The sequence below is a fragment of the Trachurus japonicus genome, chromosome 11, assembly GCF_045865225.1.
Source record: "Trachurus japonicus isolate A0001 chromosome 11, Traja_1.0".
In the NCBI taxonomy this organism is placed as follows: domain Eukaryota; kingdom Metazoa; phylum Chordata; class Actinopteri; order Carangiformes; family Carangidae; genus Trachurus; species Trachurus japonicus.
Window position 1 is genome coordinate 22,867,172 of NC_140917.1, and position 13,576 is coordinate 22,880,747.

Sequence of the window (13,576 nt, forward strand, 5' to 3'; positions counted from 1 at the left end):
TTCATGTGACGTCACGGCCCGTATGGAACGCCCCCCTGGCGGTCAAAACAATCCACTTCCCCGCTGTCCGCGGCTTAGGACATGGCAGAAAAACACATACTGCTCCCTGCTGCTTCAAAAATACCGGTGTTATGGCCCAACTGGTGTCTGATTTAACTGGTTACCGTACCGAACAACAGCTGTGCTGCACTTCCGTCCGCAGATTTGTCACAAATTCACAAATCAAGCCGCAGTTCACATGTTACTGCAGCCATATGCTTCTGTGAGTGAACCTGTTCAGGCAACCTACAGTCAGTCAGCGCCACACTACTCTGACTCTGCACAATACTGCACTATGACAAAGCCTGTCATGTTAAAGTTACGAAGTAATGGAAAACACTCTGAAAATACAATAACAACATCGTCCTCGCCGCGCCGCGGTCGGTCCCGACCCCCATTACCGTGTCGCTGCCGCCGCGGGCGGTGCTGTTGCCGTGTCCGGTGGCGGGCGGTCCCGCCGGGTTACCATCGCCGCCGCCGCCGGTCCCGCTGCTATCGGACCGCCGTCATCGTTGCCGTCGGTAGCGGTGCGTAGCAAAGCTCCGGGGGGTAAAGGGGGGGCAGCTGGTCACCGTGCAGCCCAGCTAAGGGCTCTGGTTTGTGGGTGAGAGGAGCAGGGAGCCTGGGCTCAGTGAGCTGGAGCTCAGACTGTGGAGCTCAGCGGAGCTGCGGTACCAGGACGGTGTTCCCACACAGGAAAGTTACAGGTACATTTCTACCACTTCAACGAGTTCAGAAACATTATTTTAAGATCAAAAAACTACAAAATGGGGCTTTTAATCAGACACCAGTTGAGCCATAACACCGGAAATATTGGTTACAAGCGGTGGAGGATGATGGATTCTCCACCAGGTAAATGTAAACATCGCCCAACTGGAGCTTCGGCAGGGAACTGGTCATTTTAAACAGCTGGTATACAGCAGCTGGTGTTGAATATGGGTCACAAGTGCCCAAAACTTCAAAGCTGTTTTTATATCTTTCTTTCTCGGCTGCTGGCAGATGATTTAAGTCATTACTCGGTTGTTTGTCCATAGAAAGTCCGTTGCGGGGCCACTTTGGAATGTTGCTTTTGACCGCCAGGTCCCTGGGAAGTGACGTCACTGAAAGCTATCAATTGAAAAAGGAAATGAACATTTGCCTTTGTAATGGATGTGGGATTGTAACATATTCTGCAGTGTATCTTTGTTTTACAGTTATAAACGATTAGTTTATACTATAACAGGGCTCCAGACTGCCCCTAAAATTTGAGACAGTGCAGGAATTTTTCATCTACTGTGCAACCAGCAAAATTTGCTGTTTAGTTTGTTTCTTTGTTTTTTCACTCGTGAAATGTGTAAGGGGCGACTCTGGATTATGTCACTACAGGTGGCAGGTCAAAAAAAAAATGAATGTGACTGTGCCCATTGGGAAGAACAAAAATAAGATTGTAATGTTTTGCAGCGGCCCCCTGCTGCCCCCCACTGGTCAGCAGGAGAACAGCCGCTGCGCCCTGATTGGCGGAGAGACGCCGCTCTCGCTTGTACTGAGCGCGCGAATGCTCAGCTAGCTCTTAGCTTAGCTTTGTCCCGTCTGTGCTTTAAACGACAATAGGGTCCTGTGCACAAGAGGAGCAGAAGCGACGCTATTTGACTCGGAGGATCAATTAATCTTAAATCTCTGGGGCCTATCTGCTATTTAAGATACCTGCAATGGCAGACAAGGAAGGTAAAATGGTGGCTTTTATTGTCATCACAGACGTACAACGTTGTTCTTTTAAGCTAGCTATCCGGTTAGCTCGATTAGCAGCTAGCTGATGTAGCTTCTAACCTTTAACTTTCAAAGCCCAAACCGGGTAAATGTTACATTATATTATTTGTAACTCGCAAGGTTTCGCTCTCGGGTCTTGTTTCTGCGTTGTTTGTTTTTATCCACCACTGGACTTTTCTTGTCGTATATTAGTAGCAATTTAGGATGCAACGCCGCACTCGTAGTTACAATAGGTAACGTTATGCTAACCGTGTATCGAGAGTATACACATGATAGTCAGGTAACCCAAACGGTGATATGTAATGCCAAACCTGCCTACATATGTGGCACCGATCAGGTTGAAAGTTAATTCATTTGTCGACTATAAATACCAACAGCCATTGCCAAAGCTTCATAGCATTAGCCATTGGTAACGTTATTGTCTTCACTGCCGCTGTGATACACCGTCAAATCCCTAATATTACACTGACTGACATAATTGGGGATGTAAAATTATGGACACACGTGCTTAAAATGATTGAAAATGAAAGGTGTAAGTGCGAATCGTTGATCAGTGGTTCTGCTGTCACCCCATGTCTGCTGTAGCTGGCGCTTTTGACGATGCGGTGGAGGAGAGGGTGATAAACGAGGAGTACAAGATATGGAAGAAAAATACCCCCTTCCTTTACGACCTGGTTATGACCCATGCTTTGGAGTGGCCCAGCCTCACTGCTCAGTGGCTGCCCGATGTCTCCAGGTAAACAATTGTACACACATATGATAATATTCTTTCAAGAAGTTCATAATGATTAACCATTACACCCTTTCTCCTGAACAGGCCAGAGGGGAAGGATTACAGTGTGCACAGACTGGTCCTGGGCACTCACACATCTGATGAGCAGAATCACCTGGTAATTGCCAGTGTCCAGCTGCCCAATGACGATGCCCAGTTTGATGCCTCACATTATGACAGCGAAAAAGGAGGTTGGAGACTTTTACAATTACCTTTATAGTCACATGCTATATATTAAGTACCTACTTTGAAAGGATAAGTTGTTAATATATTTTTGTCAGTGTTTGTTGAGTACGGTAAGTCCATATTTAAGAAATACAGATACCTTAAATGATGTTGTGATAGCTATACTATGTAATGGAGTAGAATACTTTTAATGTGGACTGTGACTGTTGTAATTAAGGTTTTTAACTAACACCACATGTCAAGTCACAGAGCCCCCATTATGTGTCACTTGAGTGGGGCTCAGTCAGCTTTATTATCAGATTTTTTTTTTGGATAGCCCACAATCCTGACACAACTTTCTGTTTTTTCTTTTTTTCACAGTACAGTGCACGTATACAACCCCATAATACACCCGTATATGTCTTTGTTTGTCTCAGTAGAGTTTGGAGGCTTTGGCTCAGTGAGTGGCAAGATCGAGATCGAAATCAAGATCAACCATGAAGGAGAGGTTAACCGTGCCCGCTACATGCCACAGAATCCCTGCATCATCGCCACTAAGACCCCCACGTCAGACGTGCTTGTGTTTGACTACACCAAGCATCCCTCTAAGCCAGGTACATAGATTAAACACAGTACAGACACTGCTTCAGGCTGGATGTTTTTTTTTCCATCTCATTACTGTGCTTCTGTTTTCTGTGCAGTGAAATAAATAGAGTTCATTTGTTTTGTTGTCCACAGATGTTAATGGCGAGTGTCGCCCTGATCTGCGTCTCAGAGGTCACCAGAAAGAGGGCTATGGTCTGTCCTGGAATTCAAATCTGTCTGGCTGTCTGCTTAGTGCATCAGATGACCATGTAAGAGACAAATTGGTGAAGACTTTCATGTTGAGAACTATTAGACCTGCTCACATATTCTGTATTTTTTATTTGAATTTGTACAAATTATTGAAAGTGTACAAACATGGGATCTGAGGTACTGATGCAGTTTTTACTTCTCACCCTTCTCTAAACTGTAGACAATCTGTCTGTGGGACATAAGTGCCGTGCCAAAGGAGGGAAAAATAGTTGATGCCAAGACGATCTTCACCGGTCATACCGCTGTGGTTGAAGACGTCTCCTGGCACTTGCTCCATGAGTCGCTCTTTGGATCCGTGGCAGATGATCAGAAGCTCATGATGTAAAGAGCTTCATAATGACTCAGATTTGACAGGATATTCTTTTGTTTAATCTTTTTTTTTTTTTTTTTTTTACAACAATGCAAATAATTGACCACCCCGCCTCTCTTCATTTCAGTTGGGACACTCGTTCAAACAACACCTCCAAACCCAGCCATGCAGTTGATGCCCACACTGCAGAGGTCAACTGCTTGTCATTTAACCCATACAGCGAGTTCATCCTTGCTACTGGCTCTGCAGACAAGGTGAAGCAATAGTCCACCTCATTGTATTTGTTTCTTTTTAGATTGATTAAAGGAATAGTTTTTAATGTGGGGTTGTGTGAGGTAGTCTTGCATATTATAAAACCCCCTGCAGTGTAATCACAGTTGAGAAGAAAAATCTGGCAGTAATGTGTAATCCCCCTCTCCTATTCACAGACTGTGGCTCTTTGGGACTTGAGAAACCTGAAACTGAAGCTGCATTCCTTTGAGTCGCACAAGGATGAGATCTTCCAGGTAAAATATTAATCACTCTTGAAATTCATTCCTCTATCATACATTCCTGATATAAGGATTGCAAGATATCTTGTTTTCAAATCTGTATAGTCAGACAAAAGACAAAGTAAATTTGTAATGTAAACATATGAACTCTGAGCTTAATGTTCCTACGGATGCATTGGATGTTTCAGTATTTTTTTTTCAGTTGGTGCTGATACTCAGGTTGATCTAATTTGAGTTGTCTGATCTGTTTCCTGCAGGTTCAGTGGTCACCTCATAATGAAACAATATTGGCATCCAGTGGAACAGACCGTCGCCTCAATGTCTGGGATCTCAGGTAAACGATTTCTTCATCTACCCATAATGTCCAGTGAATGTGCACTCGTGTACCGACAATCCCTTGCTATTTCAGTCTATGCGGTAATGTCCACTGGTCTGTTAACAAAGTGTCGCGCCAAGATGTGGCTCTTCTCAGGTCTGTGCCTATTTGCTTGCCAGGTTGATTTTTTGCCAGAGCAGTACAGCAGAGCAGTAGTTTAAGTTTTCCTTGGCTAATTTACCCAATTCAGGCAGCACATATACAATTTAAAGATGAGATGGTGTGGTATAGAAGTTTCATCATAGTCATCTGAAATATAGCTCCTGTTGAACAGACCTACATAACACTTCTAAAACACCCCATTTGTATCATGATACAGTTGACAGTTGCCATTCTGTAACAAGGTTTAGAAGTTTGACTCTTGTGTCTCTTATTTGTAGTAAAATTGGAGAGGAGCAGTCCCCAGAGGATGCAGAGGACGGCCCCCCTGAGCTACTGGTGAGTCTTGCTGAAGCCTCCTGATCTTTAGTAGCTGTTAACATCACCTTGTATCATAATTATGACAATAGTGGCTTTTCTTCTGTGTACTAGTTTATCCATGGAGGCCATACAGCCAAGATCTCTGATTTCTCCTGGAACCCCAACGAGCCCTGGGTGATTTGCTCTGTTTCTGAAGACAACATAATGCAAGTCTGGCAAATGGTAAGACAACCAAGTCCATTTGATTAAAATATGTTAGCTGTGGACAGGTGAAGAATATACTTTTGTATAATGTTGTTTTATAGGGAATTAATTAACTTCGAAACACAACATGCAGAAAACATAACTTTACAGGAGCATTTAAAGGTCACAGAGAGCAGAGGCCACTGCTCTCTGGATACCCTGTTTCTAAAGAAAAACTCTTAACTCGGTGGATCACAGCAATCAGTGAACTGTGTATGAATAAGATTTCACGATGCGAAGTACCTGGAATTTCAGCTAGCGGCTGCAAGAGAAAATCTCAGTCAAGATCAATTTTTGATTTTACATTTGGAGGGACTCAGTCAGGGCAATGTGACAAGACAGAAAAAAAGAAATGGTGAGTATTTTAAATGCACTAACTCAGGTGTGGGTTCCCTCAATTCCTTCTGTAATATTTTATAATGTATTTTCTTTAACACTAAACTGTCACTAATATCAGCAATGCTAGTGTAGAAGTATGAAGTTGTGTGTTTATGGACAAAGTTTGGTGTTTTGAAAGCCTCATAGTATATCTTTTTCTGGTCGTCCTTGAATCCTTTGATGCACTGAATGACTGGCATGCTAATTCTGCCCACAGGCCGAGAACATCTACAATGATGAAGATCCCGAGGGTGCCACGGACCCTGAAGCCACAGCATAATTGATTTGCCCATACTTGTGTCTTGACCTGTAACCTCATCACAAACTGCCACCTCAGAAGATCCATGCAGCTACTTCTTTTCATCCCGTTCGACTTCACCAGTGGGGCATTTGTATGTCGCAAATCACTGTAAATACAGGAGAGAGTGGAGTCGTGTACAGCCCTGGTCGTGTTTGGAATATTGAAAGTGGAGACTCAGTAATTTATTGCCTGGTGAATCTCAGCCATGTTTTTTGCACTGCACATAAAAGGTATATTTTTGTAACCAATTTGGCTTTCCCTTGTACACTTAAAACGTTACAGCTAATGCTTTTTCAAAGAAGCTTTTCTATAGCAAATGGGGGCGATCAGACTGAGAGCCCAAGAACAATGCTTATTCAAATAACCCAACGTTAGAGTGTACACACAACTCCCTCCACACGTCTTGTAGCGGTTGTCATGTTTTACGTAAAAGGTTAACACAATATGTCCGTTTGGTCACCACTGAATTGTTCTGAACTCCAGCTCCACACCAGCTCTTTCTGAATGAAAATAAGTGAATCTGTATTTGTGTGAATTGTCAAGTTGTTGTCCCATGTCCTCTCACCTTTAACGATACATTACTCATTTAAAGCAATTAAATAGCTTACTAATCATTTTTGTTGTTGTGAAATAAATTTTTCTATGTTTGAGATTTTGCAATTGTACAGTTAAATTGTCAGCGCATTTCTTAATAAAACTGTCTTTCATCAGTTTTTGGGTGCACTTGATCTCAAGACGTGGCAGGATAAGTATCTGTGTCTTGCTAAGGTCCGAGGAATTTTTAAACAAACCTAAATAATCCTTTCAATGAAACCGTTGGTTACACCTCATCACGCTCACTGCTCAGACCTTTTAATGTGTCTGTTGTGACGTCTTGGTGCGCTCCTGTCTCCTGATCTTACTCTCACTCCATGACTCTGCATCCCACTGTTTAGTTCTTCGGCCATGTTGCCCTTATATGCACATGAACCGTCTCTGCGCTCCAGAGTCAGACATTAACTCATCAGTCGCACTCAGGTTGCAAGAACCTTAAAGCTTTTATTCATAACAAAAACATTTCTACAAGCAGCAGTCTAGATCGTCTTTACAGACTAATGAAAAACTTGTCAGTCGTAGTTTTAGGTGTTTTAACAACAGCGCGGCTCGTACTGTGTGCAAAGTGCATTAATTGAAACTTGGTGTCCACTAGGTTGCAGATAGAAAATAATCATCAGTTTGTTACTAAGTCAAAGGACTGTGTCTCTCTAAAAAAGATTCAGATCTCCTCCTCGTTGTTGCACTTGTGATGGTCCTCAATGGCAGCCCTGTTAGAGGAATCATTTAATTAGAATGCTTTCTTGGAGAGTTTTAAGTATAATAAAGAAGAGATGAACAGATCTTACCTGTGGAGGAGGAGTTGCTTGGTTAGACTGTCTCTCAACTCTTCTATCTCTTTGGTTTTTTTCTTCTGAATCTTTAACTCCGTCCTCAGCTCTCTGCTGCTCTCCTCTAGATAGTACACCGTCTCCTGTAATAGTGGAAAATTTAAGTGCTCTGAGTATCCAATTACTTCACGTTTAATAATGTTCAATCGAGGGACACCCCCACACAGCTGCTTCAACCCTCTCACCGTCGTCTTGCTCACCTTGTATTGCCCCACATCCTCTCGCCGATGGATGTGGATTAGTTTGAGTTTCTCCTCCAGACAAGCCCTCTGGAGCTTCAGCTTTTGGATCTCCTCTCTGAGGGGTCTCAGCTGGGCTCTCATCTCCTGGGCCTGCTCTTTGGCTTTCACTACCGCCCCAGCTGTTGCCTCTCTCCTCTTCAGCAATGCCAGCAAAATGGGTTCATACCTGGCCAAGGCAATTATTGAACGTTATCTACGCACAACTAAAGTATGTGTTTGAGATGAGGTACTACAGTACATGGTTGCCCATAAAGTTGGAATATTTTTTTTACCTCTTCTCATGAAATGATTGTGACAATGTGATTTATTCTTGGGTAACAGTGTATAGGACTAATGTAGTCAGCCTCTAAATGCTAAATGGGATTTGAAAAATAACCAGTACAAGACAGTGACATCACCTGTCCTCCAGGGCTTTCAGCCCACCCTGCAAATACTGCTGGATGTCTCCACAGGAGTGCCTCCTGCACTCTGTCAGTTCCTCCTGGGTGTTGGAGGTCTGGCTGGAGGCCTGGGCATGAAGTTCTGCTTGTAGCTCTAAGACCTTTTGTTGTTGGGTTGACCTGAGCTGGCTTCTCTCCTCTGTCAGCTGCAGGAACAGGGACTGCAGTTTCTCCTGGAGCACAGGAAGAAAGTTAGGTTTATTCTTGGGAAATACAACGCACAGATCAAGACTCTTCCTGAAGATTTTCCTACCTCCTCTCTCCTCAGCAGCTCCACTTCACGGCGCTGATTGTTAAGGGAAGCCTGACTGTGGGTACAGTCCCTGGCCATGACGAAGAGCCGCATTTTCAGCTTTCTGTGCTCCTCATGCAGCCCCTGTCTCTCCAGGTTGACCTTCCACATCCTCTTCTCCTCTTCTGATCTCTCCTTCCTGAGGCTCTGAATCTCCCTCTTTCTCTCCTCCCTTCTCCCCTGTTCCTCACTCTTTAGTATAGCCAACAGTTCTGCCACTTTGGTGTCAATTTGCTCCTCTGTGACCTCTTCTACCTTATTGCTCCCCTCTGCCTCCTCTCTATTTTTATCCCGTCTCAACTCAAGCATCTCTGCCAGCAGCTCCTTTCTCCTCTTCTGTAACTGCTGTGCTTCCTCTATGCACTGCTCCATCCGAGACCCCAAATCTCCCAATTCATTCATATCAAATTTCAGATCAGTGGCCTTTAGGCTTTCTTGAGCTGGCATTTCAGTGTCATCTACCTCACTACCAGTTATGTCTACTTTTGTTTCCATGCCTTCATTAAACATACATTTTGTCTTTGTCCCTTCATAATACATTGGATGATTTTTGTTATTATCTAATGGCTCTGATGGCCCTGAAAACCTGAACTGTGAATTAAGAACTCCCTGGTCAGTTTTCACTGACCTTTCCAGTGTTTCCATTGAAGTGACATCCATGTTGTCAAAGCCAAGCAAATGATTCTGCTGACCTCTATTTGCTGCTGAATCCATCTCTTCATTTCTGCTGTCCTTGGAAACTTTATCTCGCTCTGCATGTTGAGCAGCCCAGGATCCTAATTGCATTGGCTGTGATTCCAACTTCACTGGCCTCTCTTGCTGAATGGGCACCAGCGTTGTGCCCCTATGAAATTGAGCATTCTTGTTGATGTGAACATATTCATGGCCTACATCTGTTGCCCAATCTTGTGGCTCAAAGTCCATTCCAGCCTCTTCCATGCAGCTCTCCAGCATGGCCAACATTCCCAGCAGCTGGCCCTCATACTCCACCATAGTTTCACTCAGTTTGTTGCCAGCTAAAGTGACCGGCATTACTGACTGGCGAGAAACTTCAGTGGTCAGTCCACACCTGTTGATGGTGGTGCTCATGCCTTGCAGCTGCCCTTGTGCTGGCTGATCTTCTGTACCAGCCCCATCCATGTGTGTGTCAATGTAGCTTGTGGAAAAATATGCTTGGGGAGAGATACTTGTTTCTCTGTAACTCTCCATTGGAACTTCCTCTTTGCTCTGACCGAGAATTGATTCGCTTGTGCTTGTTTCTGTGTAACCTTCTGAGAAACGTGAGCCAAAGGGAATACCAGTAAGTTCCTCACAGCTCTTCAGTAATTCATCCATCTCCTGTAAGTATGGACTAATCAAGGCTGATTGGTTCAGCTGTGCTCCTTTGAACGCGAGTCCTGATTGTGGCGTCTTGCATTCTCTTTGTTCCATGAAGTTTCTGTCTGGCTCCCCATCCTCTTCTGTGATGAAGAGAGGCTCGAACCCAGTAGATGATGCATTGGCGTCCATATCTTCCATTGTTTCAGCCTAATTACGCTCTTTGAACACAGAGGATCGCCTTCACAGTCGTCTCATCCCTTGACCAAAGCAAATTAATATATTAGTTTAGCAGATAAGCAAGATAGCTGTAGTTGCTGGGAGTCTTTCTGCATGTCACAGATACTAGGCCTTGCCTGCACCGACATGTAGACAGAGTTGAGTTAATATGTTGGCCAGACTTCTGTTGAAACTATGCTGATGTCATTGTCACATGCAGGCCTGTAGAACGGGGCAAGGGCACAGTTTAGCAGAAGGCATGCTACCAGCAGCTGTCCCTTTTGGGTAGATGCTCTGGGCACCAGTGTACTGCTTGGCGATGCAAACGTCTAACGAGCCTCATGCATTTACATGAAAACTGTAACACTGCGTATATATACACACACAGATGGATTCGTCTGAAGTGGCATTACATGGATTACATTTGAGAGCAGATTATCATAACATGCCATTGTGCCGATGGATGGGCATCTGCACTCTCCCCTGGTGAATAATGTGGCTGTAATTTCACCTCCTGAGGTGTCTGCCAAGACTGCCTAGAGACTCCCAGAGAGTACATTGATCAAATTGACCCAATAGTGTCATCTAACACAGATTTGTAATGTAAAAAGGGCATGGAGGACAGGAGTGACATTTATCCGGCAGTTTTTATTTCCTGGACAGAACTTCCTCCATCAAAATCCCATATGCAGCTTTAGCTCTAAATGAAATTAGGTCTGATGATACATATCATGTTAAATCTAAACTACCAATAACTCCTTTCCGTCTTTGGCTCTGTCTTTTGCTTTTTTCTTCTTAGTGTCCCCAGTGCCCAATGATTGGACTTTGTTGTGCATGACAGATAAAATCCCTTGGAAGGACATGACAGTGACCAGCTGTCCTGCTGCAGGACAGGCGTGGGCATGAGGCACATTCCTTTAGGCTCCACCACCCAAACAGCACTGGCCTATATTTACTATCCAGTCCAAACAAACTTATCTCCTTCAACTAAGCAATAACAATATATATATTTTTTAAAGATTTCTTTTATTATCCCTGACATGTCTTTTGTTTTTTTTAATGGCTTTAGTTATACACAGAGGTAGTTGCTTGAAAACTAGGAGTTACGTAAATGGTTAGTGTTTTCATTCAAATTTTATCAGCATCATTAAGACAAACCGTCATATTCAGCAATTATCTACAAGTGAACTTACTTTTCAGAGCATATCCCAGGGTCATCAGTCCATGTGCTGTATCCTCAGGATGAATTTGCGTGAAAGAAGTTGTGGTTCAATCGCCAAAGCAAAGTGAGCAGCAAAGAATGAGCGGGAGCAGTGTAGTGTGCAGATGAACTGAGAGAAGAGGGGGGGTTAAGACAGTTGACCTAGTCTCCTCCTCTCTCTGTCAGTGTGCTGCTATGTGTGACCATGACTACCTCAAATCTGTTTAGGTTTATTAATAAACACTGGGCAGAGAGTGAGAGGAGCGAAAGCCAGCCGTTTGAACCCAAGAGACATAGAAGATTTGCCAAAACAAACCTCTATGGATGAGACCCAACTCCTGGCAGACATGTCTTTTTTCATAACTAAGAGTACATAGGGAGACATTAATAAAATACATGTTTTAGTGTCAGACTGTGACTCAGTTTCCTTGAACTTCTTCCTTGAGCCCCCAGAGTAATCATCAGCTTTATTTCAGTGCATCATAGTAAGCTGGTTTTAAACTGTATAGGCATAGCTGAATGGGAAAGATAAATTAAACTGCTTGTTGTCTTGAGGAACGCTAAGTAACATCACCACATTTAGCATCTGTAGCTTAAAGCATACAAACAGCATCACTGACAGCATAGTTTGTCTGTAACATCAGACAGGTGGACTGATGGAGTTGCAGCTGGGAGCAACTGTTACGGCTGCTGAGAGGTGGGTGGTTGTTGGGAGCATGGTTATGATGAAAGAGTCCATGGCTCCCAGGATTCCACCCGTGCCTCCTCATTATCGAGAAGTCTTTAAATAGCTCCCTGCACTTTTGCAGTGGCTTCCCACGGGAGGATTGGTTTTCACCTAAACTTCTGACCTCAACAATGGACCAGGTGGTCCTCCTCTGTAGCCTGCGGGCAGGGAAGATGGGATAGATCTGTGGAAGAAATGAAAATATGTGGCAGATCCAAAGCAAAGGGAATGTGTTTGAGGAATAGGAGGATGTAGATGATGAAATGTTAAGAAAACTAGTGATTTTAGTGTAACCTGTATCTTGAGCTGCAAGTTTGACTACTTTTTTACTATCATCATCATTGTCTGTGATGTCAACAAATATTGATTTGGGAAATGATAGTTTGTATTGTGTGTATTGTGTATGTGATTCTCATACTATTTTTGAATAGGTCTTGATATTTTTTATACACATAATAGAATTACACCACTAGATGGCTCTGCAACACCTCTCATAACATGGTCTGAGTTCCTCACTGTGAAGAACCAGTTCTGTTTCAACCTCACTGCCTACTCTTTCTACTGGCTTTTCTGTCTATACAGGGTTAAAGCTCACAACAGTTGCAATATCTAGGTTTTAACCAGATAAAATCACTTAGTACACAATTATTCAATTGTTATAATCACCTTAATGGACAAAATAACTTTCCACTCTTTACTCTGTATTTGTCTTTAGTTATTTTGAATGCACAATTCTTGCTTTTCAAAAGGATTGGGGGTTAATAAGACAATGGTGTCAGTTTGCCTCAAATCCTACTCCCTTTACTGTTTTGTTTTGTTTTGTTGCCAAATATGCTCTCGTTTACAGATAACACCCTGTAAAATAATGGCTATCATTTTAGATCACTGTTTCCATGACCAGATTGCGTCCCTTGTGCTCAAGAAAAGATGTAATGTTTATCTAGTTCACCCTTGTTGACCACTGTGACTCTGTGTTTTTGTAAGATCAGGCGCTGGGGGAGAGAGAGACAGTAATTTCTACATGACGTTATGTCCAGAGATGATCTGTTTCAATGGTTTTACACTGTTGTGCTAGTCCACACCCACACAGCCACTTGGATCTAGAGAGAGTCTCTTCCTCACTTGCCTGCCATAAAAATCCCATCTTTTGTGTTATTTATTTTCCTCCTCGTTTCCTTCTCAGAGGATGGAGAGATCATGAGTGTGGGGGTAGAGCCGGGCAGTGGGAAACCAAATATTTAGGGGGGCGTTGTGGTTTAGGACTGACTGTCCCACTGAGGTAGACCATATGCTGGACATTCATTTGGATTAGCCTGTTACTGTCTGCTCCAATCTGCAGTACTGTCCAGTCGGTGTGTCCTCTACCTCCTGTGTCTCTTCCCTTTTCTGTGCCTTAAACTGCATTTTAATGGACTCACAAATGTTTTTGTTTGTTTTGTTTTTTAATTTTTCTCAAACCAGTTTTCTTTGGTACACTCCAGAGAAATTAAACATACATGGTTTCATAAGTATTTTCCTGCTACAATCTGGGACTGTGGAGGACCACCAATGCAGATCACTTTTAAGTACCGGTACCTTACTTGCTAAAATTTGGTTAAGATTCGTAGGGATGATCTGC

At 43.3% G+C, this 13,576-nt stretch overlaps 2 protein-coding genes across 3 annotated transcripts; one reads left to right on the plus strand and one right to left on the minus strand.

Annotated features, from left to right (window-relative positions):
- The first annotated feature begins 1,590 nt into the window (after positions 1–1,590).
- On the plus strand, positions 1,591–6,806 carry rbbp4 (retinoblastoma binding protein 4). Of its 2 annotated transcripts, none has more exons than XM_085791900.1 (12): positions 1,591–1,743; positions 2,371–2,521; positions 2,603–2,748; positions 3,160–3,336; positions 3,461–3,576; positions 3,738–3,898; positions 4,015–4,141; positions 4,316–4,393; positions 4,636–4,712; positions 5,135–5,192; positions 5,286–5,396; positions 6,013–6,806. In XM_085791900.1, exons 1-12 carry the CDS (start codon positions 1,728–1,730, stop codon positions 6,073–6,075), a joined length of 1,281 nt encoding a protein of 426 aa, XP_085648026.1. In that variant the 5' UTR covers positions 1,591–1,727; the 3' UTR covers positions 6,076–6,806. The 2 variants fall into 2 exon arrangements, with proteins under 2 accessions (XP_085648026.1, XP_085648027.1); XM_085791901.1 differs by having other exon boundaries at positions 3,163–3,336.
- Positions 6,807–7,114: 308 nt separating this feature from the next.
- On the minus strand, positions 7,115–11,435 carry sync (syncoilin, intermediate filament protein). The gene is made up of 6 exons (XM_085791902.1): positions 11,224–11,435; positions 8,456–10,071; positions 8,161–8,375; positions 7,721–7,928; positions 7,479–7,603; positions 7,115–7,400 (listed from the first exon to the last, which is right to left on the minus strand). The coding sequence occupies exons 2-6, from the start codon at positions 10,010–10,012 to the stop codon at positions 7,352–7,354; spliced, it is 2,154 nt and encodes a 717-aa protein (XP_085648028.1). The 5' UTR covers positions 10,013–10,071; positions 11,224–11,435; the 3' UTR covers positions 7,115–7,351.
- Between the last annotated feature and the right edge of the window lie 2,141 nt (positions 11,436–13,576).